Here is a 27,528-nt window from a genome sequence, read left to right on the forward strand (position 1 = left end):
GTCAGATGCTGAGCAAACTCGAAACAAAAATGAGACAAAATTATAACTAGAAAGAAGCTGGGCCATGCACGCGTAAGTAATATTCTAAATACTTATCAAAGGTTCTCATAGCTTCAGCGCGCGTATCACGACATTTTCAGTTCACCAGTTTTAATGAAAATCGCTTTTTTGGAAGCCTCGGTCAAAGCGAGCTTAAGAACTGTAAAAATTCTAAGGACAGCTTGATAGCAAAACTGTTAGTATTTTAGCACCTTTTTCTTTTCAGCTACACTTTTCGATGACCGGTTGATTAGAGTTCCTATTTAGTCATAGAACTATCTGCAAAAATTTTCCCGATTCGCTGTACCATATCTTATGTCTTCATGATTACTTCTAGACTGATCGTCCGACAATGGAAGGATTGGGTTTAAAAAGATTTTACAGGTTGAAGGTTCTGAAAAGGATTTTAAGGCATTCAGATTAAGAATGATCCGTATTATTTTTTGCAGTATGTTTGTATTTAAACGCTAAACGCCGAGATTAAAGAGGACTGGAAGCCTTATTACGTGCGCAGGTCCTACGTATTAAATTAATCCTACTACATGTACTAGAAAGTATGAACGCTCTGAATTCCTCTTTAATATTAATATTGATGAATTTATTTTCGATGAACTGCATCGACTGAAAGCAGAAACAAAGACCATAATAGAAGGGCCGTGCTCCTAGATGAAAGGCACGAAGATAAGAATGCTTACAGCTAATGGGTGTTTTCCGAAATAAAGCCTCTGGAAAGTCTCTAGTTTCTTTCTCTATTGCTAAGGGCCGGACTTTGTCATGCTATTTGTTATCCTTTTAAAAAGCTAAAACTTTTCATTTGTTTCGCATCAACTGAATTCCAAAAATTTGATGTCCAGTTTTGTCATTTAACATGCAGTTCAGCCCAGCCAACTCTTTATAGCAAGAAGGTCGTCACTGCAGTCGGTTACCTCTGAATGTCATCGGGTTCGACTCCTGTTGGAAAAACTCTAGGTTTTTTTTTTCGTCCTTCCTTCTTTTCTTTTCTTTTCTTTCTTTTCCTTTCTTTTTTAAAATATATTCCTCTATCGTGAGAGAAGCGATAAACGAAGCAAGCCTTTATACGCATACCACGATGAATAATATCTTTCATCACAGGCTTCTGTGGTTGAAGTGGAAGGCTGCCAAAGGCACACTTAGGGACGGAGCATTAGAAAACTTATGGCGGGGGGGTGGGGGGGGGGGGGGGCGAAGTACAAAAAAAATATTCGCGGAAGGGAAAATTAAATGAAGAAAAAATTCATGTACGCTAAATAACCCTAAAAAATATTCATGCTATGGCCTAAAAAAAAAATTTCATTCAAGGAATTTGATGACGAAAAAAAATTCCTGCGGCTCGAAAATTCCCCATCCCCCCTCCCCGCCCCCCATAACTTTTCTAATGGTCCGCCCTTATAGGGAAATTTCAATAATCGGTAAGAATTGCGTATGAAAAAAAGTCTGCAACAAGGGGAAATCGAGAAATACTTCCACAAAAGTTACGTGGGACAGGTATTTACATGCCATAGTGGTTGGTACCAAAAGAAGATGAATTATCCCACATTAGAAAAATAATAGCAAAAATAATTGTCACCAGGAGCGGCTCTTGTTGTCACTTACAAAGCGCAATTTACCACATGCATTCGCAGTAGCGCTACTAATAACCATATGGAAATCAATTCTGGAAACTATTGGGCTAACAAGTTTTTAAAAACCACAATTCCAATCCGTTTCAAACTTCTTCCAATTTTTCTAACCGTCCGGCACCTTTTTCACATGTTTGCTGTGTTATCTATACCTTCCTTGCTGAATTTTGATAATTTTCAATTAAGGCATGAAAAAATGGTGAAAATAAAAAGGCGAGAGTCAATACTATTTTCAATTCCATGGCGCTGCCACCCATGGAAAGAGGAATGCGTACTGTGCTCTTTAGTTATATTTTTAGAAATTCAGTAATTAATACCTATAAGAAGAAAACAAAAAGGTTGTGACGTGCTAAGTGTGTTAGTAACTAATAGCCCATTTTCGAGTTCGCTATGACTGCTGAATTAAAGAAGTGAAGACGCATTTTTTACAGCCTTAGCCTCAATCTGAAGTAATATATTCACAAATTCCAACGAGAGAAAGACCTTTTTATTACTCTGTCTATTGCGTATACTCAAATTTCAAACACTTACTTACAAGAATTTCTGAATATTTTACGTTACGTCTAGGCTAACCGTGTATGAATGTGTCGTTAATATTTGTATTCAGCAGTAATTTTTAATTCGTAACTGGACTATTACTACTGAACACGTTTCTATGACCGCACCCTTAACTAAAGACGACGGTTAGTTATACTCAGGAAAATAAAGATTGTGACGTGCTAAGTGAGTTAGTAACTAATTACTACATGTTTCTATGACCGCACCTTTAAATGAAGAAGCTGGTTAGTTATGCTTAGGAGTCCCATGAACCTGTTTATTGTGTTAAGCTGTTGGGGTGCAATTTTCTAGTGATTTGTGGTAAAACGTTATTTGAATGATTCTTAATTCTGAAGGATTTTTAGTATTGAGTATATAATAGAAAAACCCAGGTTGTAAGTTTTCAGATTGAGCCTCTTTTGAAATTTGTATCTTTTAATATTTATAATTAGTTAGTAATCTGATTTAATTTTTGGTAATCTGATTTTTAATTTTAAATATTTTAAGCTATTTAGGGTTCCCAATTAGCAACCCCATTTTCACAAGGAGCTTCATTCCTTAGACACATAACTAAAACTAAATCAGGGACTGAAAGCATCCTTTACTAAGAGATTAAAATCAGTATTACCTAAATTGAATTAAAGTCCGTTTGTCAATTATTATTTATAGAGCAACTGTCACCTGCAAAAGTTACATTACCGTCCCCGAACTGACTCAAACAACTTAAGATTGCACCAATCACTAAAACAGACTTTAAGGGCCAAATGACAAGACTCCACGCCTTTACGACCAATATAAAAGTTAAGTCTTTCTTGACTGAACTTTTATTTGCATCTATGTCGCAGTTACGCATCGCTCGGGCATCGATTTTTCCTTTCTTGCAGCTATGTTGCCGGCCGCTTTAGAACAGTTAGACCTATTTATTTGCAACTAGCGGTGAAACATAACAATTGGCTGTGAGTCTAATTCCAAATGTATTAGGTTTTCAACGATTGTACTGTTTCATCTTAAGGCCAGTTAAGGAATTGCGCGGTACGAGTCTCGATACCGGACCCTTTTTCCGACAACTGTTCATCAGTTCAGCAAATGTGGAACTTAGGGGAGGGGAGTTGTTATTTCGTATTCATATATTATTATTAATATTTACTAATTAACTGCTGTTGAAAAGGGAGTTTACAAAGCTGATTATCTTGTAACGGGACTAACCTGCCAGAATCGTCCGTAAACATCAAAACGATATATCACAGATGTATACAGATGAAACACTGTCATGCATCGAAGTAAATCTTAAGTGAATACTGAAATAATTGCGAGAATGAACCAATGTGGAGGAGGTTATAGGCCGTGTCACCCTTTACAAATGATGCTTTATTTGTGCTTTTTTTCTGTTAGACAGAGCCAAATTAAATTGGGATTAAAACCTTTAAAAGAGACAAATTTGGGCTAGTCTCAGACTTGCTTTGATAGATCAAAAGGCCGACACTGAGCTAAATAAGTGCTCATCAGTGTTTTTAACTGCGATAATAAAGACCTTCTAATTGAATTCTTCCCCCTTAATCTTTCCTTTTTCCTCACATTCCTAAGCGATACCAGTCTAATAGGTAACAGTTAACATACCCTTAAGGGTTTCAAACTCTGCATTACGACAATCATCCCAGTTCCTCTTTCATTTCAGTGATATTCCCCTTTTCAGGGCACTGGTCAATTAAATTACAACTTATTGTATTAATTTACGAGTCTTTGACGTCTATGGTCATTGAATCAGCTATATAAAGTAACTCGCACTTTTACATAGTTCCTATGACTTGATCTAATCGCGCTTTTTCGGGTTTTCCATGCGGCCCTCATGGGCGCTTTGTGGCAAAGCAACAATTACTTGACCTTACTTCTGGTTTTAAATTTGATAGAAAACATTACAGCTTTCACGAATTTCGGAGGCTTTGACTGGGCTTACCTTATGGAAAAACCGCGCAAGTAATTCCCGTGAGAACTCAGTGAACAGTTCATCCAGGTAGAAATATTTCGGTAAAAGGTATTTCCTGCTTTACCGTGACGACCGAGATTTTCTGTTCCATCTGTGGGGATTAATAGGGTCAGACTTCCTCTGAGCGAAAGCGATACTCCCCTTTACCGGTATTTTCTCGCCTGAAAAGCTACTCGACGTTTTTTGGTCAAAGTTGAGAAAATTTTCGTAGGTGAAAAAGGAAAAGAAAATCGTCCACAGTGCAAATGACTTCCTGTTGACAGAATTTTTTCACAAATCAAACAAAATGTTGCGTAGCGCAAGATTGCGCAAAAATTGGCTTCAACGGAGGAACGTGTTCCTGCACGATGGCCAGTGGCGCAATCAGATGGAGCTCCTGAATTCTGTCACGATTGACGCAAGAATTGAAGCTCCGGGAGGGTACTCTCTTACAATTGCCTTATAGGTAAATGTCGCCCCAAAGGGTATGGTGTTTGCGTCGTTTTGGTCCGAAAACGGGTATAGACTTTACTTATTTTGGTCGGAATCGAGGGAATTCGGGAATGCAAGGCCACATTTGTCGTTTCAATTCGAAATGAATAAGAAAGAAAGAGTAATAGGCAGATTCGAAATGGCTTTTACGAAATCTTTTTCTTGGCTTTCTAATCTAGGTAATGATAACATAATTTCTGCCTACACCAGGTCTGAAAACGGGTGAAGAAAATGACCATTTTTTGTCTGAAATAGGGTCAGGATTTGGAGAACCGGGCATCACGCCCCCACAAAGAATTCCCAGGAATACCTCTCCTCCCGCCCCCCCCCCCCCCCCCCCCCCCCGAAATTCAAGGGAAGCCAGAGAAGCCTCCGAGCGATAAATCATGACATGCACTTTTCAAGGAAAGATAAAGAAACGATTCACCAGCATGAGCTGTCTGAGTTTTAGAACACTGGAATATTCGATTCTGGGGGCCACCTGTTTTGTTAATTAACCTGCTTCGGGAACCTAAGACGGGGCGGGTTTAATTTTTTTTTTTCAATAGAGACCTTCAAGTTCATTCACATATGCTGAACAGATGGCCCTTCACTCTAAGGAGGTCGTTCGAAAAGCAACGCTTTTTGCCCACGATAAACCCAAATTCTATTCTTCAGTTAGGTTTCCGTGATTCAAAAGACTTCAACCGTGGTTAACGTCTCTTTTCCCAAAACTGCTCTGCAAACAATGGATGTCATCTCGCATGCGACTGCAAAGTGGCTCCCATTAAGATAGGCTTCTGTGATTGGCCGAATCCACGTGCTGTTACATTATTTCGCGTATGTTTAGACAGTCGGGATGCGTCGTTAATTTTATCTTTGAATAGCACAACTTCTAGTCTGCCACGATTGATTGCGTGACAGTCGCATTTGAAAACTTCTAACCCAAAAATCTGAGATACAGCAAGTCAACGCCCAATAGATATCACCTGAAGAAGTAATTTGTTGTTTAATAGCAATTACTCACGCAAGCAGAGTTCGTATCCGAGACTAAACAATGGTATTAGTAGAGTATTTCAACAACAGCAGATGTACCTTTGTTTGACCGGAGCAACCCAAACAGCTGTCGCTCACCGCGTGCTGAGGAATTTGCATACATAGACAGAATTCCTAAAAGTTAAAGCGAAAGCTCGCTTTAAATAGCCCTTCCACAAACATTTTTACACTATGAGCATGTCTTGGAGTCTCACACGAAACAAATTACTATGTCCGCGACTTCAAGCTGAATAAATTTTCTACGCGGCTTACGCGATGAAACAATGAGCCAAATTGAAGGACAATAGAACAGATCTGAAGCACGTTTGTTGACGGTCCGTCAAATCCGCTAATTGTTTCAAGGACAAGTCGGGGCGAGTTGACGTTGCGGGTCCCTTATCACATCGAACCACGCGGGTCTGAGAGAAGACATCGCATTTCAACACGACCGTTTACTCTTGGACGTACGTGGACGTATTATTTCGTCCATGGGAATTAAACGGATCAGCGGAAACTTTTAAGTGCAATTATTGAGGTGAGAAAATAACGTTGTTTTTAAAAGATCTAACTGTGTTGTTCTTCGGAAGCAAGAGGAACGTTTGTCGGCAAATACTGGAGCCGTCTATCCTTCAGGAAGACATAACATTTTTGAGCTGTCGTGTCGGATGGGAAGAGACAAGCTCTTGTTGCCTGTAAATTCAGCAGAAAACGTCTTCCGATGTAGGTAAATGATAAGCCATGACTATTTGATGAGTTCTTTATTGATTTTGGGAGGGCAAAATGACGCTATTTGAGTGAGAGAGGCCCGAAAGTTTTGTTGAAGTTTCAGACCACACACCGCATTGACAACGAAAGCCCATTTCACTGTTTTTGTACCTAACCTTTTTCATTTCACTGTTTATACATTAACTGCTGATAAAAATGCAAGTAATAATTCAGGTACAAATGTTTCCGACTATTAACGCAAAAGTTACGTTAACGCACTATAAAACAACGAATACCATTGGGGCTTATCAGTGTTGGTTACAAATCACAACATAAAATTTACTAGTACAGTTTGAACACCACAAATCCGATTACACTGCATTTTGGTTAGTTGTTTAGTTTGTTTGGAAAATGCTGATTTTTTTTATAAAGTATGTGGATAACAATCGAAACACCGATATTTAGTCGAAGGAGATTCAAAGGCATTCTTTATCAAAACATGGCTGCAGAAAGTATCAAAGAGTGTTTCTGTCTTTTTTATAATACGGTAATCGCTTTCATTCGCACTTTTACAGAATGCCCGAGCGAAAAAAACGAATGAAGTTATTCATTGAATTTCGAAAATCTATTTTATGTCACGGAATCGATGGGGTATTTGATCAAAATTATTCTCTAGACTCTATTTTTGAATCTCCCTAATTAGTCTTTAATGGCAATGTTGACGTCTTTAATCTTGAACTTGACAAGTTGAGGTTCCAAATTTTGTGTTTGTTACCCCCCAAATAAATCCTGTAATATTTCCGTCTTTTTCATTAGCTGCAAACACAGTGAACTTTGTTGAAATGGAGGTACTTAAGTGTACTTAATTGTATAGCAATTATGTGAAGTTATTACATGTTAGAACCTGTTAAAAGTTGGACTCAGTGCACTCCAGACTCGAATATTCGTGTAACTGGTTAAATGTATATTCTGCCATTCACTATGTTTTTTTCTTCAATCTTTTAACTGTAACTTGTCCATTAGTATGGAGTGTAGTGTAGACTGAAAGAAAGTAATCGTCCAAATTGACACATGGTTTTTAATACCATGTGTTAATTTGGACGATTACTTTTTTTTAAAAAACCAGTTTTAAAGTAGTGAATTCGTACTTAAATTACCTGTTGTTTCATGTCCTGCCCTATTACTGTAAACACCTTATAAGCTTCTGTTCAAAAATTACTAGTTCTTTCCGTTCTAGTCAAAGTTAGACAGAAAGAGGTGGTTGATTTTCGTCAATGTCGATAATATAAAAAACTCTAACTTAAATCCAAGTGGGAAATTTTAATTCAGTTAATAAATGATACATCAAAGCGATCGTGATTGATTGCGGGTTTCAATTCGTCTTTCACCTGGGTATATTTTATGATACCACAATACTTACTTAGTATTTTATTACACAATAGATTATTCTCTGTCAATTCACCATTATGTCGAATTTCTTTGAACAGTTTGTTGACTAAGTAGACTTCACTTCAACTGACAGTCCAACAGTTTGCGGTCCTGTGTCCTTGCACAAAGGACCCGTTCAATGTTGCCTATGCATTGGCTTCCACCGTATGACAGTACGGGGTTATTCACGGCAACCTTCATATCTCTTATGCATCCCCAACCATATTCATTCTTCTTCTGCATCAATGGCAGTTTCCCACATTTTACCTATAGCTCATTAATTTCGGTACGATTTTCTCCGGTTCTTTGCCATCTTGAACATTTGGGAGTGACATTCATGGAGTTCACCTCCCTTCTGAATTGACCCTGTGACAGAGTTCTTGTCTCCGCCCTTGCGTAGAGTAGTATTATTTCTACTGCCAAGTAGGAGAGTTTTCATTACAGTTTCTTTGACGTGTTCAATTTTTACATCATTTCCATTCTATGTAGTGTTTACCAGACTTAATCAAAGCAAGAGTCTTTCTGGAGAGTGCTCCTTTGTTTACGTGACCAAAAACTCAACTGGCAACTACATTTCAGGATGCTTTAACTGTCCTTTTTTGGGGGGGAGGGGGGGGAGTGACATTCATGGAGTTTCATCTCCCTTTTGCATTGACCCTACAGGGTTCGTTCCCCTCCCCTCCTGCCTACAGTAGTATTTGTTGATTAGGAGAGTTTTCATTACAGTTTGTTTAACAACATTTTTACGTCTTCTCCACTCTATGTAGTGTTCCTACTTAATCATTCAGTGTATGCTCTTTGGAGCAAGAGTCCTTCTGAGGAGAGCTCCTTTGTTTACGTGACCACTTCTGACCGTGTAGGAAGTTTGTAAATTTGATAGTTATCTCAACTAGAACCGTCATTTCAAGATGCGTGAGCAGCTTTTTTTTCTTTTGGGAGTGACATTCATGGAGTTTCACCTCCGTTTTGCATTGACCCTGCAGAGCTCTTGTTTCCGCCCATGCATACAGTTGTATTAGTTCCATTGTCGAGTAGGAGAGTTTTCATCAAGTTTCTCTGACATCTTTAATTTCAGTACATTACTTTTATTGTATGCATTGTTCACTAGGTTTGCATGGGCAATGTATATGTACACTCCTTGGAGAAAGAGTCCTTCTGAGATGGGGCTCCACTGTTTACGTGACCGCAACTGACCATACAGGATGTTGAAAATTTTGATAGTGGCGCAAATAAACCGCTCATTTCAAGGTGCTAAAAGCTGTTTTTGTTTTCAGAACGAGATTTTAAGGCACGCTTAGCTACGCGTCGTTCGCTGTTTTTAAGCTTCAACTTACGTCTCAAAGATATGATGTCATGATAGACAAGATAGCGAGAGTGTGCCTTTTTCAAATGCGTTGTATGTACAAAAAAATTGCCAAGACTTTCTTTAACGATGGACTGAAGATAATGTTCTTTATTTAAAGGAGAAAAAAGGCTGCGTGTTGACACGAAAACGATGCATAGTTAGCACTGTACAACAACAAAACGTAGTTTTAATTGTTTTCTTTAGGATATCTCTTGTGGGATCACAACTGATGTTACTGGCAGACTCACGGGCGCCATTTTCAGATAACTAAAACACGTACTCTACATGCACTCTAAATTTACCCTGAAATCAAAAAGTTTATCAGCTGTTTCTTCATGCTTTCACTGTCATATGAAATCAGTGCCATATCCATAATGCCAATTTGATCAGATCGTGAATAATAAAAATGACTCTTGTTGCTTTCTGCCCGCAGAGAAGGTCATAGATAAACGTAAAGGAGAAATTTTTGCTTAGGGAAGAAATTTAATTGTATGTATGTAGTACCATGGCGGATAATGGTGCAAAACTTCGCAATATTTCATTCACAGCTTTATACAATGAAGCTACTCTTTTCTGGTCAAAAGTTTAATTAGGAGAGATATTTAAGTTCAAGTTTCTTAGACGTAAGCCCTTGTAAAATTGTTAAATGTACCTTTTTCCTGATAATAATCTGTTTAGCCACTCAGTTTATCTCAAGTCGGATTAAGTTCAAATCTCGATTTCCGGATAGTTCGCATTTTCTACGCTTGATCTGCGTACGTTTCAGTCACGCAAGTTAGATAAACAGCCAGAGACACTGCACTGTTGTCCGGCACTTGTACTTAACGTCTGTCTAAAACAGGTGTCCGCTTCACAGGGAATCAAGGAACTTAAGAACTGCGGGGACCAGCAGACCAGTTCTTGCAGGGTATCCTTTTTGGGGAGTTGTCCGTCGAGAGAGGACTTGATTGTAGTCGTTGGTAAGAAAAAGGCTCTAAGAATCTCCAGGAATCCCCTAAGGCGAAGGCGATGGGAGCCTCAAAAATGCTGCCCAAACCCCGGCACTGGAGGGTGTTCGAAAGCGTAAAAAAAAATTATCTGCATCATCTTCACTCTTCGAACAAGATGATTTCCATATTATTGAAAATACTGAAGGCAGATTTTTAATCATCCCCCCCCCCCCCCCCCCCACCCCCGGCCAGAAAAAAAGGAAAGAAGCAGGGGAAAAAGGGCCAAGTCGCACTAGAGGGCAATTTCAGATTTGTTCTGGACAAATCCGACTTGAAATCGGCCAGTGACAAAAAAAATTGTCCCGAAAGCTACAGTCGCACTTAAGAACAAAATCTGTGAACAAAACACAACACCCTGCTGTTAGCGCCTTGTGATTCCCGGCTTTCTAACTGATCATGCTTTTCAGCCCACAGTTGAACTAAAAGCTTCTCCTCTTTTTTACTGCATCTGTCCTGAGCCTTCTTGTTCTCGACTAACGAAGATGCACGGCGCGAAGATTGGGGTTGATGCCGGCATTGAGCTATCTTCTCTGAACTGAAGGGATTCTGGCAACGAGTCAGTACTCGTGGTCGGGATGGGCTAGGATTTCCTCGATCATCAAACATGTAAGGGCCTGGCAAAGGATAGATCCATCCAGGTGGATATTGTGGATATTCGTACGGAAAAAATTGGTCGTCCGCGCCGGGATTCATGTTGTTGCGAAATGAGAACGTTGTACAACGAAGTCTATAGCATAGAGACTCTGCTAGGTATCACCTGTCAAATCATTTCCGAATTAAAACACCCTCGCTATTGTTTTCCAAAATTTGTCTCAATTTGGCCTGCTCCAGAGGTAGTCGACGGCATCTTTGAAGTTTATCCGTCTGCGACCAAATTTTGTCCTTTGGTGAACAAACCGGTCGCACTTGGTTTTTTATTGTGATGACAGATTTTTGACATAAATAAACAGTTTTGTCCTCTAGTGCGACTTGCCCCAAAGTCTATAAAATGAAATGAAATGAAAAAGTGATGATAATGACGATGACCATCAATCATGACCGCCAACAGAATTCACGCCATTTTAAACTGTTAAAAAGACAGTTGTATTCTGTGTGTAAATAATTTTTTTACTTTTATTGGAACAAAAAAAGATTTTTGTGGCCTGTTCTGACAGCATGGTCAAGTTCACATTTTTCACGTTTAAAGCAGGGCAAGCGGATTTTAGCATGCAAACAAAGGTGGCGTTCTATTTAGGGTTACTAACATTCTTAGAAAGAAAACTATCACACACAACATGACCTTAGTGTTATTGGAGGTCAACAATGAACAAAGATTTTTTGAATTTCCTCGTTATGGTTAGTTTTAAGATGCCTACTAGTAGAAAGACCATTTGGCAAGATTTAACGTGGTAGACAAGATACCTAGAAGCCAGCGTTTAGTTTGAGTTGCAAATCACAGTGAAATTATTTATGTTAACAGTATCAACAAGATTGCGTGCTTAATTTTCAATAATGTTGTCTTTCAACTACAGCCTTTCAACTGGGCGACGACAAATAGCGATCACTTAATTTTGCTAGAGTGCTTGATGAAATGTATAGGTCTTTATTAAAATAAATTGGCTGGCTTTTTGCTCGCCAATTGACCTGGTAAGGGCGTAGAGATATTACACTTCGTCATACTTGTTTTCTCATGTCTTGATCACAGTGCAGTGCTCGTGTCATCCTATGTAAGGGATTCCGGAATCCGAAAAATTTTTGCTTGTGGAATCCAGAATCCGGAATACAGGCTACACTAAGTGTCCGTCTTAGAAAGATGTATAGAAAGGCAAGGACCAACTCTAGGTGTCCGTTTTACAGAGGTGTCCGTCAAAAGAGAGTCGACTGTACAGCTGTAGGAATCCGAAATCCAAGTTCCACCGTCAAAGATCTGGAATCCAGCACCTTAAATCCGGAATCCACGGCGTGGTATCCAGAATCCAAGACTGTTTTTGGTTTCCTTACATGGGGGGTTTCGTGACCTCTAGAGCGTGTAGGTCTTTATTCAGTTTCTCACTCCATAACACCTACATAATTACCTTCATTTTCCCAAATTAGCCTGAACAGCTTCTTTGGAATCGTTAAGTATGTGGAGACCTCCGTCTGATTGACGATGCGATATTGTCGCGAAATGATATCGATACTGTTCCAGAGAACTCGGGACAGTGCAATGCCCATAGTGTAGTCCATGCATTGTGACTGTCAGAGAAAAAAATGCTGCCTATTCTAACTCCGTGTGTGGAATCTATTTAGCGGCCAATTCAGGGGACAATACGGTGCTCCACTGACAGCGTTCTGAGCTCGACCTTGAAACTTTATTTTGTCCCCAGGACTCTGATATACAACTGGCGGCTAGAAAGAATAGAAGATTGACTGTATGATGTACTTTATGTACCATAGTCTGAATATCCTGACATAAATGGACAGTCTTGTTATACCACAATTGCTGAATACAATCCCATATGAGATGCTTTTAATAAGCCTGTGTACAGACGTTCCCTCCCCTAAAAAAAATCGGAGAGCGGGGGCGGTGTCTGTACACATGCTACTTTAATAAAAGGCTTAGTGACCTTGGAGAGGGTGTACTGTGACTGTCAAAACTGTCGCATGATTTCTTAACTTCTGTTTCAAAATGTAGGTTCCTCTGACTGTCCTGTGCAGAAAACAAACGTTCGATCTAGTCTTTACTCTTTGGGTTAAAAGTGCTCTACAAACTTGACTTTTCACTTCCGTTTATTTCGTTTTCTTTTTTCGTTTATCGTTTTTGTTACCTTTTGCTGGCTAGTTTAGGTTTTAATTCCTGTGAGAAAATTATCCGGGAAAACTCTTATCATCTGGAAAATATTGTAGAGGATGTACAAGTGGGTAGATTTTTCTTGCACGCAAGTTAAACCCCACACCGATGACGTTTCAATATTGTCTCGCTCGATAAGCTCGTTAATGGGTTAATCAACAGTCTTAAAACATTCACATTTTTCAAATTTATTGAAAAATTAATATTTTGGGTCAGCGATTAAATGAATCTACATGCTCCAGATAACAACCGTACCTTGCTCTATGCAAGTTGCTAAGCAATGTATATTTTGTTGTCGTTTGTTGTGCATTAGTTCTCTTTTTCATTTCTTTTATAGTCCAAAAATATTTGCCTCCGTGTGAAGGGATTATATCTGCCACGTTCCTTTAGTCGTCGACTATCGTTAAACGTACGTTGATGCGAATAGCCTTTAAATGTGAGAAAGACATTTATAAGACTTCCCTTGATGAGGCTTAAAGAGAGTTTTCTCGCCTTTCTTATATTCCTTCAAGTGGTTCAAGCAAACACAATTAGTTCTTGTACTTGAAAGTTATCTTATTTTCAGGTGACATGTCTGTTGGATCTAAAAATAGTCGTTGCTATCTTGCCCTTTGTATTAGAAAATGAACAGTCTGACATGACCTATTGAGTTTATACTGGGCGTGTGTATTTTGAAAGCAAATGCAAATCTAGCCAATATACGGAAGGCTTGAGAGTTCAAAAGAGATCGGCCCATCGATTGTTGTTCCTGAATTCTTTAGATAATATTTATGTTGGCGTAGCGTAAATGTTACGAGGAAAGATGAACAAACACCTTTACTATCTCTAAGGTGTAAGGAACATGTTGGAAACTTGTTTTGGATGCGAGCAAGGCCTAAAATTGGGCAGCTCTTCTGGCCAAGAAAAAACGATCGGCAAAATCTCTACCGTACAGCTTCATAATAGGTAAAACCTTAATTATTTTACTTACAGACACGATAATCCCCTCTGCCGATTTACGCGAGTGGCAGTGTTTTGAAAGTGTGGCGTTAAAACTCGTGAGTAGCACTGACCTTTCAAACAGCTCACTCAACGTAAGAGTGAAGTATAAAAGAGAGATTATAAGGGACTTTGTATTGCTCAAACTACAAGTGCTTCGTGAAAGAAATTTAGACTTAAATTAAATGTCCGAAGAAGTTCGTTTGGTATTCTACTTTAGTTATTTTGCTAGTCAATGCATGTATTTAACGTATTTAACTTTAAACGTAATCCTTAGTAATGATCTCCATCAGTTTCTCGTATGACATCAACGCTTTTAATTAAAAATTTCCGGTAAACGCTTTTAATTAAAGTTAATCAGAATTCAGGAAACCATCACCCACAAAGAGTTCTTTAACAGTGTCAACTTCTCCGAACTCACGCTAAAAGAAATGAAGGGCACAAGACAGGAGAATTCACATTTTGATACTGGTAGTTGTCGCCGCGGAAGGCCTAAGTCGACTTAAAATTCCCAATTGATTAGAATAACTGCTAGACTTTTCATAAGCAAAAACACCGGGCTTAAACTTTGTTAGCATCGATCGAAGAGACGTTGGGTGGCGTCTTTTGTTGACGTCGGGATGAAATTGTCTCGTTTGCGCACGAAAGGTCATCCTGTAAATGGAGTGATGCGTTTTCTGTTGAAAAGTATTTCGAAGACTCTTGAAATATTTCAATAAAAAGTAAAGTTTTCAAAAAGGTCGCGGTTGGGTTGGCTTGGCTGTTAAATGAGAGCCAAGAGAGTCTGCGGAGTGGGATATGTTGCGGGGAGAAATCAAGATGGAAGGTATATTAAAAACTGCCCTGCAACAGCGGTTCCGTTCATTGTGAGTGGCCTTAGTATTCAGTATCCTCAAGGTCGATAGATACTTTGAGATTCATTGATATTTCAATACGTTTAAGTTAGTTTTAACGTAATGTGACAGGACTATTTTTTCCTTTTCCCGCGCAAAAAGAAGAAATTGAAAGAGACAGCGCTCCAGAAAAACTCGCTTCGAGTGTTATGAATATCGTAACTTCTTGTGGAAAGTCATTCACTTAACCGAAATCACGTTTTGTTTACCTTACAAACACAATGCATTTGTTACCGAAGGTCGATGTAAAACGTATCTTGATGATCAACAAGGTTGGAAAAATCACCTTCAACGCACAATTCTTTAGTTTAACAGTAGAGGAGAACAACTAAATATTAGTGGACAAAGAAAACTGGAAGTTTTTCTCAAGTTCATTGAGCAACTAAGAAGAAGCCATTAGCTAATGATTGATCACTAGTTGTTAATTGAAATAAGTTTACATTCATTGCATGTGGTTACAATTACCTTGCTTGTTTTTATTGTTTCTTGTGTAAACTTTGCGATTGTCCCTTCAAAGGCCAAACACATTTAATTACTGTAAGTTTCAAAAAAGGTAAATAGAGCAGGGCTAAAAAATAGAGTCCCTAAATGTCATTTCTGAGTCGTTTGGCGGGCGTCCAAGTTGTTTGCTTCTTGTTTTAGCATGAAGTGCATGGTAATTTTCGCCCCATAGAAGGGAATCCAAGACAATCTTGGATTCTGGATTCCATTCCGTGGATTCCGGATTGCAGGTACTGGAATCCGGATTCTTTGTCGGTGGAACTTGGATTCCGGATTCCAATCATAATTGGAATCCGGGGTCCTTAAGCTGTATTCCGGAGTCCAAAGCCCAGTATTCTGGATTCCTCAAGAAAATAATGTCCCGGATTCCGCAGTCCTCATCAAGCAAGTGTTTCTCGGATTCCGGAATCCGTATCCCCTTACATGGGGCGATAATTTTCTCTGAAATTTCGAAAGTGACCAGAGCTACGTTCACACACTGTGTCTGAGCGGCACTGGTGTGCCGGCACAAAATCGTGTTGTGTGTATGCACATGCACACCTTGGGTATCCGATATGCTCAACTTTTTTCGGACACCATTTTGAAACGTAAAGGTAGGAGGTTAACAGTAAACGTGTGCACACAGCTAGGACCTGGGGCCAATATGGGTCAATTGTATCCCTACATTCGCGTCTTGTGCGAATTAACTTGCAAAAACGAATGCGTGTTTACATTATTACCCAGTGAGTTCCGTTCTCGGGTTAACGTGCCTTAGTGCAAGTGTGAACATTGCTTAAACGTATTTTTACGATTTCAAAAGTGTGAAGGCAACTGTTGGGGCCGGCTTTAAGTGCCCTTGCACTCCTTACAAAAAATCTAGCGGAATGACAAACAAACGACAGGGATCAACTGTAGTGTCCGCCTTAGAAAGAAGTCCCCGTTAAGCCTGGTTCACGTAACTATACCGAACCAGGCTTACACAGAGTGTAGAAAAAACGTCTGAAAAATGGCATTGACCAAATCGAGGTGTCGCTTTGGAGAGTTACCGAAACTAGGCTGGAGGGACCAACTCTACGTGTCCATGATGAGGGGTTTGTGCCTTGCAGAGTCATGGGAAATGACTAACGAACGGCGGGTGAGGTCTGTTTAAGAGAGGTGCCTGGTTAACTTTGTTGAGTGTTCTATGAGGTATGAATTATATTTTTGGCCGGTTGTGTACCCCATTCGAGAGTTTCATATTGGCAATTCCTAACCTAAAAATTCTTTGCCAGTATTGTACCATACTGATCATTCTGTAGATAATGACAGCAAAGGCTATGCTTAACTTCACTTTCTGATTTTCGCGCCCTAACTCGGAATAAAAAAAGCACTCTCCCACTTGGGCTTTATCTGAGCCTGACTCGCCCGTTTTGGGCCGAATAACAAGTTTCAAAACTTTGCAAGACGTCGTGACCGGCCCACTTATGTGCAGAAATGCACGCAATGGCGGAAATGGGGAAAATTTGCCAAAGTCTGGCGAATATGTTATGGCAAAGCAAAGGGTTCCCATTGAGAGTGGCGATTTTGGCGAAAATGGTGATTTTGACGAAAGTGGTGAATATGGCGTCGAAGACCGGCCTCTCCTTTCTGTCAACGTGTGCGACTCCTTTTGCTTTTGACTAAGAGCCATGCCGTGGCTATAGCAATAGCAGGAAGTCTTCTACTGGTCGACTCTGTTTCTTTCATTTCTTTCATTCCACTTAGCAAACGAATTACAATGACCGAGTCTCTTTAGGGAGTTGGAAATAGAATTAATAAAATTAGCTTCCATTCCAAGAATTCGGAAGCAATATAAAAAACACATTGAAAACTAATATTTTAAACGTACTACAAGATAAGTGCGAGTGAAATAACATTCTGAGGATTCCGATTAAAGTAAAAACAAACTAATACTGAAGGAAAAAAACAATGGATAAACCGTTAAACTAGTTCTGAAGTATGTTTATCAGAATGATGCCAGAAAAAGACCGTAAATTCAAGCAAATATACAACAGGGCACTTGTCCAGCTATCTTTAGTCTTGACTGCTTGTTATTACATTTTTCACTAAAGCGTTAGATCTTGTATTTTGGTGCCGAGTTTTTCAATCCTGTTTTACTTTCAACTGTTTTTATGTGACATGGTAATTAAGGGTGTGATCTTTGTAATGTCTTCAGTAGTCTCACAAACGCGCAGATATCGCGATATTGTTTCCCCGATCCAACTGAGCTTGAAGGACCATAAATTAGCGACTTGTAAAGATGAAGAAGTCTTCAGAGTCGTGTGGATCAACTTAGCTAATGATAAATCACTTTTGGTTTTCGAAAAGTTACGTTTTAAGTTTGGAGAATAGTAGACTGTTTCTTTTAGCCGTGCCCTTTTCTTTTACTATCAAGTGGATGGCACTTGGCCCTCCAAGCCCTAATATCCGCATGCAAATTCTCCAAACTGATCTCCATACATTTCCTCTCAGAAGTTTTGAGAAAATTTGTTCAAAGATCATTGAGCATTTTCTTTTAGGTGATCATTTTATTTATTCCCACAAACTCTTCTTCTAATTATTTATTGATATTGTTAGGAGAGAATTGATGTTGGTCACTTTTGGGACTTATAGGATTAAGAAACACCTGTTGAGTCTCCCTTGAGAAATTCTTATTGTATTTTGTCATAGTCCTTGCGAAACGTGTTCTTTACAGTACTGGTGGCTACCAGAATTGGTTTCGTAACAACTGAATCTAACAATTACATTTGTCACCCTCTTCATTCAGCAGCGATGCATTCAAAGTAAACAATCTGCTTTTAATCATTCAGTTTTAGGTCCGTTGCTTGTGAATCCATTCATTAGCGAAGTGGTTATTTTTATTAATTTTCTTGTTGGGGGTAGGGGGAGAGTTTGAATCCTGCGTATGTGACGAGTGAAATGAATTGGCGTACCAGCCATCAATAACTCCTCCTGCCTGTGGTAGACTGTGGTTTTCCCACGGCTCATTTTCCCGCCACTGGCATACAGATATAATGAGTTTATACACAAATTATCTACCCGTTCTAAATTGCCAATTAAGATTAGCCTGAGAGTGAAGGCACAGAAACGTAGGTGACCAACTTTCCGCTCAAAAGAGGCTCTTAATATTGTGCGTGGGAACGCGCGAAAAGTTCTCAAGAACACATTTCCAGCCGGTCGACCTATATTCGGTCAAGTAGCGTTTTACTTACCACACGTTTTAAGCCAGCTTATGTTGTTTTGCAGGAAACTTAGAGAAAAGAAGGTTGTAGATGAACAGAGCTGGAAATTAGAGATTGTACGGTAAGTCCTGAGTTATTATTTGGTTTGTGATAATTTAAGATAATGTCTGAGGTTGTTGAGTTAATAAAGGGGCGTTTAATACGTACACAAAGCTAAGATCTGCAGATAACGCTGTTTCGCGAGTGGTCATTAATTACTTTTCCTCCTCCTTTTTTTTTTTTTCCACGGAGAAGTTTCATTTCAAAAAACCTGATTGTTGCAGTTTGCAGTACTGCCTTGTATTCACCACGACTAAATTCTCACATTGACTTAAACAAATAATGAAACGAAATCCAAATAATTTCGGGCGGCAATAACAACAGACAAAGAGACCACGTGGAAAAACTGCTGAAGAGGTTTCATTTGAATAGTTATCCCCAACGATCTCGTTCATGGACTCAAAAGTAACAAATAAATTTCATGTCTCCGTAATTCTTCACTGAGTTCTTGAGTTCAGTCCAGCATACTTCAAGCAGAGGGAGGCTTTGCTTCTTTTCTATTAAAAAACGATCCTAGCTTGTACGTTTTAGACCGCCACAGAATTATTTCCTAGCCATGTTCGCTTTTCGTTCGGCAATTCTGAGAATTGAATATTAAATTTGCACTTTTGTTGTCTCTAAGCCTTCTATATTTCGTAGTATTAGTAGCAGTTAGCAAGCAAAGCTTTAAATCTTAATAACATCCATATCTTCAAAAGTCAAGTGTTACTTATACACATTGTTTGCCCTTACTTTCGATCGTAAGCTTTCTGATTGTAAATCGTGCCAACGGTTAAGCGGGAATTTTCCCGCCATCTAACTGTAATAGACAGACAAGCTGGTGGCCAAATTGTATCACGCCTGTTATAAAACAACTCAAACGGGTGTTATGATAATAGCCTTTGCGCACGCATGTTGAGCTATATTCACCACTTAACTCCGTTTCTGAACAAAAATCGTCGCGCATTATGTACTTTTTTTTCGTGGGCATTCTTTAAGACATCAGTGGAATTTCGCCGTTGTTAAACTTGTTAAGTTACCAGTTTCGAAACGAAGGCTGGAGGGTGAAATCGTAAGTATGACGAAAAAATTTACAGAGGGGGCTATCTATATGACGGATATTATTTTATTGATATCTAGGTTTTGAAAAGTGAAAGACATTTATATAATTTCTCACGGAGCGGAGCTAATTATAAACTCTGTTCTTAACCACGTATGGTAACTCAATGATGTGTCGAAAACTACGAATGTTAAAAACTTTTCAAAAGTTCGTTGTTGCTTTTTTCTTATCTTTTTTAATCTATTACTATTTTCAATTTTTTTTTTCTTTTATAATTTGGTTTTTCATTTATAGGTTTATTTTATCATTATTATTTTTTGACGGAATAGCATAACCCTAGAAAGCGAAAGCTATTGCGAAGTCGTGGTCTCTTCCCGTTGTAACCAACTATTTTAAAAAATTCAATCACTGATTAACATTTCGTTGACGCAACGTAAAATACTGATCAAGTAAAGAAATAAAATTCAAGAAGACATTTCCTATCGAAGTAATAACTCTGACTACTATTTTCCCACAGCAGGCGTATTTATTTGACCTAGTGATTCGTTGCCTAATGTAAAACAAAACAGTCTGTGCTATACGGGTGCTCACCGGCAAACTTGGAATTTCAAATGATTTCGGAGCGTCACCTCAGTTGACGTCAACTCGGCCAGTTGAGGCCAGTCAACCTTGACCGAATGTTCTTTCTCGCGAGCGACCGCTCTATATGACGACGAAACATTTTTCCGCTTTTAATGGTCTTTAACGAGCTCTGGTAATTCACACCATCTAATACTGTACCAAGAACCAATCCTTGTTATTCCACAATGATCGATCGTGGCAGAGAAACTGCCATTTTTATAACACGCGCGAAACAATTTTGACAGTTACTTACATCAGCAAATTTGACATTGGCTGGTTCATTTGTTTTTATTATCGTGTGATACTGTAGACAATTTTTCTTGGTCTTAACCTTAGACCAAAAAAGAGAGGTATGTTTTAAGTTTTGTTTTCATGAATGTTATGCAACGGAAGTAGAGTGGAAAAGATATTTTTGTCGTGTCTAAATTTTCTGATAAACTCGCTTTGTTTTGGATCGTTGGTTGTACATTTGAATGTATGCAATCACCTAGAAGTTCCTGTTTTTCAAATGAATATCATAAGTATTGATCTTCTGCGTATAATATTACACACTTTTTATGTTTCCAATATACTACTTTGAGCGAACATGTTGGGGAGGCTGGCAACCAATCGTCATTTGTAACTGTTAAGCTATAAATTATGATAATTGTGTCGTTTTAATGACAGAGCAGAAAATATGCCCTGTTAGTTCATGTTTTAACTTGCTTATATGTGTCAGCAGGCAGATTTTATTGAAGATTGGTACTTTGTAAGTAATTTTGTTTCAATTTCACCCCGCTACCAGTCCTCGTTGCAGAAGCATTTCGGTCCGTGCTCGTCTTAGTTCGGTAAGAATTTTGTTCCTAACAAATGAACGTTTTTCTGTATTAAGAATTTTCTCGTTTTGTTCGTTTCCTACAGGACATAAACCTTTCCCGGGAGAAAAGAGACAAATGTGCGAGGAAGCGCGCTCTCAGTGTAACAAAATGGGCGAAGTAACAGTTATGGAGGCGGACGTCGATGTCGGTAACTCAGATTTACCGCGTGAAAATGCTGTCGTTAGAGATGGTGATAATAACGGTGCAGAACAAACAAAAACAATACAGGAAAGTTGTAAAACTGGAGAGCTTGTCATAGCGGTTGCAGACTGTGCTGTTATTGACGATGGGGAGGCGGAGGCCGATGAAGGCACTTCGTTAGATCGAGAAGCGTTAAACACAAATGATGCAGTGGCTGGTAACCACGAGCGACCCGTTGGCGACGAATGCGCGGTGGAAATTCAGTCGAGGGTAGAAAATGGAGAAAGTGTTGTACAGGAAAGTGCAGATACGCTTTGTGGGTCAGTAGACCTCGAAGACCTCACAGCGACCACTGACACTCTTGTAAACAAGGCAAACGAAACACCCGAGAGCGTTTTCATAGAGGTGGAGGATATTACAGAAGACAATGATGATATAAGCAAAAACTCTGACACAATATCAACCCGAACGACAATTATATACGTTTCAGAAGGTGATAATTCAGACTTAGAAACCGATGTGTGCCGCATATGTCATAGTGGCGACGAGGTAGAGAGTTTAATAAGTCCTTGCTTGTGCACGGGCTCTGTGAAGTTTGTTCATCATACCTGCCTTATGAGCTGGCTGCAGAGAGCTGTGATGAGCAAATGTGAACTTTGTCTTTATCCCTTAGCGGTGAAACGAAGGAGGAAGCCTTTATCGAAGGTAAGTACTTCACGTGTGCTGTAAAATATTGGACCTCACTCTTTCTGTGATGCGAGCGACGTAACGTATTACCCGCAGGTTAACTTCAGGCAACGTAGAGATGAAGTTCACTAAATTGATAGCTTAAAAGCATAAGAAATAGGTGTTCGGGTATTATTATCTTTTTTCGTTATTTTATTTATTTATTTATTGGTATTTTTCTTGTGCTTTTTCTTTCCTAAACTTGAGAGTTTTTTCTCGCGAAAAAGAACCACGTGGAAGTGAAGAACTATTTATTTTAAACTGTAATTTTAGAGCGCTTGAGATCTGCAATTGTAGCCTAATAAACAGCGGATTAACTCTAAATCCCAATGTGTTCCCAGCTAATAAACCCTAATCTACTCGGGATTTTTCATGAAGTGGATTAAGATGACGATCTGGGAGAACTGGGCGTGTACTTTGTACTTAAATTTGTTAGTTGAGCCCCCTCTAAAGGATTAATTTTTGTTTTGAAAAAAATTGTCTTCGGAGCTAACACCAACATTAGGCAAGTTTTTAAACATGGTAAACAAAGGCTCAACGCAACAGGTGTGCTTTTGTTTAAGGTCATAATAAATTTTATGTTTTGTTTAAAGTCTACTGGAAGAAAAGAGCTGTGGAAAGTTTAGGATTTTGCATTAAGTTGGTGTCAGGTTGTTTATTACGTAAATTGATTTAAGCTGAGCTGACTTCTTATGAGCAGCTTGACTATCAAAGAGCGTTCACTTAACTATTTTGCTAAAATAATTTGCACAGACCTTCAGGCACTAATATTAGGCAGAATTGCGCCATGAGGTCTTCGTACTTTAAAGACGGAAATGAAGTCGACAAGGAAAAAGCTCATATTTTCCAATTTTCAGCGAAATGTTCACTTCAGAAAAGGCGCTGGAGGTTACTCAAAGGGTGCCGCTAGTTCCTTCTTTCAAGCCTTTGAAGGGCCTTCATTATGTCGGATTTTCTGAACGGTAACCGCATTATGCGTGACTAACCGATTAACCTCTGGTTCTCAAGTACACGTTTTTGTGGGTTTTTCGTGTTTTACTTTCAGCAAAAGCCGCTTTTTTTGCTCCCACGAGAATACATTACAGCTTATGTAATTCTCTCAAATCATGCAGTAATACTATCTTTGGGAACGAAGTGGCAGTTTCGCCGGGCTATATCAAATACGTTTATCCAAGACAGGAAAAATTTTTCTGGTAGTCATGTAGTGAATGTCTTAAAATCAGTTAGTGTCTTAAAAGCAGTTGAGCAGGCGATGTTAGTCCTAAACCCTTGATAATTATCAATTAACCATTAAGCATACTCCAATTCCCACTGTGTGGACACCAAAGAGAGAACAAACTGTCCGTGATTTAGGTCCCTTGAGGAAATGTATGAAGCTTCAGGCATGGGAACAGCTCACCATAAAGAGGCCTGCACGCATGGAGTTTCAACCTCCGTAGCACTGACTTTGCAATGCACGTTTCGGAGTGAATCATTCTTTGTTTTAGTTAAGTGTTTATTTGGGCCTCTGGTATAGACTTATCCACACGTCACCTTTTAGGTGAGGGGGGGGGGGGGTGCGGGGGGCGACGACATCGTGATAAACCCAACCAAAACGGATTTTGAGCAAGTCTACGCGTTCTGTAACCGTCTTTCGCTTTTGTTTCTTTTTCAGTGGCGTCTCCCAGAGGACAAACCTATTCCTATTGTATGGCTTTTAACTTACGTTGTTGCGATGACAGTGAACATAGCTTCGTTAACCAAAGACGGGAGCCAGCGATGCGTATCAGACCCCTGCATCATATTCTACGTGCTTGGGTCAGCGGGTGCGCTGCTGGGGCTAGCATTTTTCTATCGCTGGCTAAAAAAGACTGTACGCTACTTTGCGAGATGGATTGCGCTGAACCAGGAGTGGACTTTGGTGGGGCCTATCGACTTACGAAACCAGCTGGGAGAGGCAAACCTTGCCTACTCTTCAAAGTCGCTCTCAGAGACGGAAACGAGACAAGAACAAATTGCTTGACTTTTAAAAATTGTTTAAGATGCGTCTTGGGAAAAATTCAAGTATGTCTGGCGTCGTTCTGCGTTTGGTTATGATTTGGTTCGTTTCCCACAGACGATAACCTCCGAAGCTAAAAGCATATTCAGCTACTCTTGAGCAGTCACTTGTTATATCACGTCATGTTTTTGTTTCCAAGCAACGCCAGTGCTCTCCTAAATTTCCTATTGATGATCACACTGGACTAACACGTATACGTGGTTCAAATTAAAAGAATTTCCTTCGACTGTTATGAAGACTTAAGAGCGCTTATCTGTACAGTTCATACAAGATACATTAAATCGAAGAAATTTAAAGGAACAGTTAAATTATTGAGGAAAAATATATACATACCAATATAAGAAGATATTATACAATTTGATGACATTTTTATAGTTAAATATTGTTTGAATTAGTTTTATTGAGAGGTTAATCATAGATCGTCTACATTTGCTAAAGTTGTAAAGTGTTTGGTTGAAGATTTAAATAAAATAATCAAAGCGTTGTGTTTAAAGCAACTCATTTTCGTTTCCAGACCCCGCATCAAAACTCACCACTTTTTGAATTAATCTGCATTTGCTGCAAGTGCCTCCTACCCCATTGCGGGTAAAGGTGGGGGAATGAATGTTCCGCCGAAAGCAGCATTGAGCACTGGGGCAAATTCAAACAAACGTAGTTAAATGCAAATAAGCCAAAATTTTCCCAAGGCCAAGTGATCGATTTTTCTCTTTGATAAAGTATCTATCGGTCTCTTTTCTGTAAGTACCCTGTTCCCCTCATGGTCGATGTTTCAATAACGGCAAGGGCAAATGCCCCGCTGCCTACGGCATTGGAGTTCTGAGGCAAATTCTGTCGGTCTCTTTTCTCTAAATACCCCATTCCCCTCACGGACGATGTTTCAATAACTTAAAGGGCAAATGCTCCGCTCCGTGCATTGCGGGCACCCATTCAAACGTGGTTGAAGGCAAATTTGATGTTCTCTTTGATTTAATTTCCTTAAAACAACTACTCATGCCCGTCTTTCCTTGGGAAACATTAACAATACGGTTATTCGTGACATGCAAATTCATACTGACGTCGAGGAAGGCAGCTGGGAAGCCAAAGAAGTGCCTTCCCTATACTGTTCTTTAGAGGTCGGTTTTTTCATTGATCCAGTATCTGATTCTAGAAGCGACGGTGCTAGCTCCTTCTTTTTGCCCTTGTTGACACATGCGGCGAGTTAAGACAATAGCGGCGTGCGTGGCTCGCTGTTCACGTCCCTTTCGCGTAATTTCTCCTGGATTATTCCAGCTATCAGCTCGCCTGTACCAAGGCGGGAGACGATACACACTGTATACCAAGTATCGAATCGTGTTGTCGGTATCGAATCGATACTAATCTTCGTATCGGTCTGATTGTTGCGGAAATGTTCACGTGACTTCCAAAGCGACTGTGCATTCAACAGGGGTGATATCGTCACCAACCGCAACTCCGCATAACGGACAGGGGAAGGAGGAGTCCGCTAAACTGTTGGCCTGAAATAATGTGGTTTAATTAACAAAAAAAATGTGGAAACCTCTCTGGTATTAGAGGATGTTGCGACTTGTTTTTATCATTTTTAGAACAAAAGGGGATTTTACCTCAAGCATTTTTCCACTTAAACGTTGTGAGGCAACGCGATGCCTTTGTCCTCAGCACTTCCCCCACCCCCACCCCCGTGATCAGTAAGCGCACACAGTGTTTTAACTTCTGTGATAATACTTGTCTAATGTGGTCCCTACACCTCATTATTGCGCGTGGCCAATGCGTTTCGGGTCATGTGGTCCGAGCTCCAGATACGTCACCGAAAATGCATTGGCCATGAAGGCCTGAGAAGACACAGTACAAGGACATGGACTAGGCTTTTTTGCTCCGCAGCTCAGAGGCCTCTGCTATTTTCATCGGCAAACCCAGCGGGAACCTCCGCGGAGGAGAATGGGACTAGGCAATGATAATGCAACATTCCCTTGCGCGCGCACTTATCTACCATGGAAGCAGGGCTTGAAATAACAGCCGGTCAACGGACATTGTTCTTTCAAAAGTAGGCTTTGTCTTGTCATAGCCTTGTTGACTGGATACTTTGTCCAGTAGTTTAGGCTTCTAAATGAAATTTTAAATCACCTTCTCTGATTTTAGACAATGCTCATGTACAATAAGAGGTTACTAAATATACTTACATCTACATCAATATCTACATCACACGCGGAGGGGCGAGAGGGAGTGGCGCGCGTTGTGAGAGGGTTGCTTTGTTCATTTCACCATTGTTATTTGTGTCTCCCGAGATTGCATGAAAACCACCTATTTGTGCGGCCAAAAACGAGTTGGACCAGAGAACTTGACCGGCGCCAGCCGCACAATTATTTCACGCCCGCGAAGAGATTGTTTGCATGCTACCCCATAAACAACGTTTTCTTCTAATTCCCAGGAGGTGCCTCTCGAGGAGTTAATTCAGACGGTATATACCCTCCTCGTACCATGGCCTAGGGGTTTTTTCTTCATAAACTGGCAGAGTTTCGGGCCGCAAGAAAGCTCTCGGAACAGTTATGAGGATTGGGTGAGAAAGCAAGAAATCGCCCCATCTAAGGTAATCCGGATTCCGGAATCCAAGAAAGTTTTGCTTGTGGTATCCGGAATACCAGGAATCCAAATTCCACAGAGAAAGAATCCAGAATCCAGTACCTGACTTCCGGAACCCACGCGCGGTGGAATCCAGAATCCAAGACTGTATTGGATATCCTTATATACTGCGAAACCGGAGGGGTACTCCTGGGAATTTTTGGTTGGGGTGTGCTGCCCCGTTGTCCAATTTCTGACCCTATTCCAGACCCAAAAAATGTCCTCATTCACACCCATGTTCAGACCTGGCCTCTAAGAAATATTGTCACCATTACTTAGAATAAAACAGTAACAAAAAAGATTTCTTAAAATCCATTTCGAATTTGCATATTTTTCTTTCTTTCTTAGTCATTTGGAACTGAAATGGTAAATACGTTCATATACTTGCCGTAGTTCCCTCGAAAACCATACCCGATTTCAGACCAAAATAGGAAAAGTCTATACCCGTTTTCAGACCAAAGCGCCGCAAGACCACTACCCTTGGGGGCGGCACAGACCTCTATGGCTTATATAAGGGAGTACTCCCACGGGGAGGGGGGGGGGGCGGCGAAACAACAGCAAAACAACAAAGAACAAGGAGATTGTACTTTACCTTTATGCAGTAGTAGCAGAAAACATGCCCGCACTGACCCTGGTGCGGTGAAGTGGGTGGCTCATTGCAGATTGCACACTCGTGGCAGGCGACTTTGATTGACGGCTGCTTATCAAGAGAGACAGGGCGTGAGAACTGCCTTACTATCATGTTCTTGAGTTTTGGAACGTTGATAAGCGGAAGAAGAAAGAACACAAATTCCTGGCAAAGAAAGAAGCACTGGGTCATTTTTTCAATTGAATACGTGTTGCAAAGGCGAACGTACAGCTCAAAGGTAAATAAATAAAAAT

At 39.9% G+C, this 27,528-nt stretch overlaps 2 protein-coding genes across 7 annotated transcripts in view; one reads left to right on the forward strand and one right to left on the reverse strand.

Moving 5' to 3' along the window:
* LOC140944220 (uncharacterized) lies at positions 1-24,526 on the forward strand. 6 transcript variants are annotated; one of them, XM_073393383.1, is made up of 4 exons: positions 1-72; positions 18,577-18,633; positions 21,172-21,974; positions 23,650-24,526. In XM_073393383.1, exons 3-4 carry the CDS (start codon positions 21,204-21,206, stop codon positions 23,995-23,997), a joined length of 1,119 nt encoding a protein of 372 aa, XP_073249484.1. In that variant the 5' UTR covers positions 1-72; positions 18,577-18,633; positions 21,172-21,203; the 3' UTR covers positions 23,998-24,526. The 6 variants fall into 6 exon arrangements, with proteins under 6 accessions (XP_073249484.1, XP_073249449.1, XP_073249465.1 ...); XM_073393348.1 differs by lacking the exon at positions 1-72 and adding an exon at positions 5,955-6,220; XM_073393364.1 differs by lacking the exon at positions 1-72 and adding an exon at positions 6,237-6,409.
* Positions 24,414-27,528, reverse strand: part of LOC140941672 (peroxisome biogenesis factor 2-like) — a 17,287-nt gene continuing 14,172 nt past the window's right edge. Inside the window, exons 8-9 of the mRNA XM_073390721.1 lie at positions 27,239-27,439; positions 24,414-25,526 (exon numbers count right to left, since the gene is read on the reverse strand). Of these exons, the coding sequence (XP_073246822.1) occupies positions 25,422-25,526; positions 27,239-27,439 (306 nt within the window). The 3' untranslated portion in view covers positions 24,414-25,421. The remainder of the gene's footprint in view (positions 25,527-27,238; positions 27,440-27,528) is intronic.

Source organism: Porites lutea, chromosome 1, assembly GCF_958299795.1.
Source record: "Porites lutea chromosome 1, jaPorLute2.1, whole genome shotgun sequence".
Classification (NCBI taxonomy): Eukaryota; Metazoa; Cnidaria; class Anthozoa; order Scleractinia; family Poritidae; genus Porites; species Porites lutea.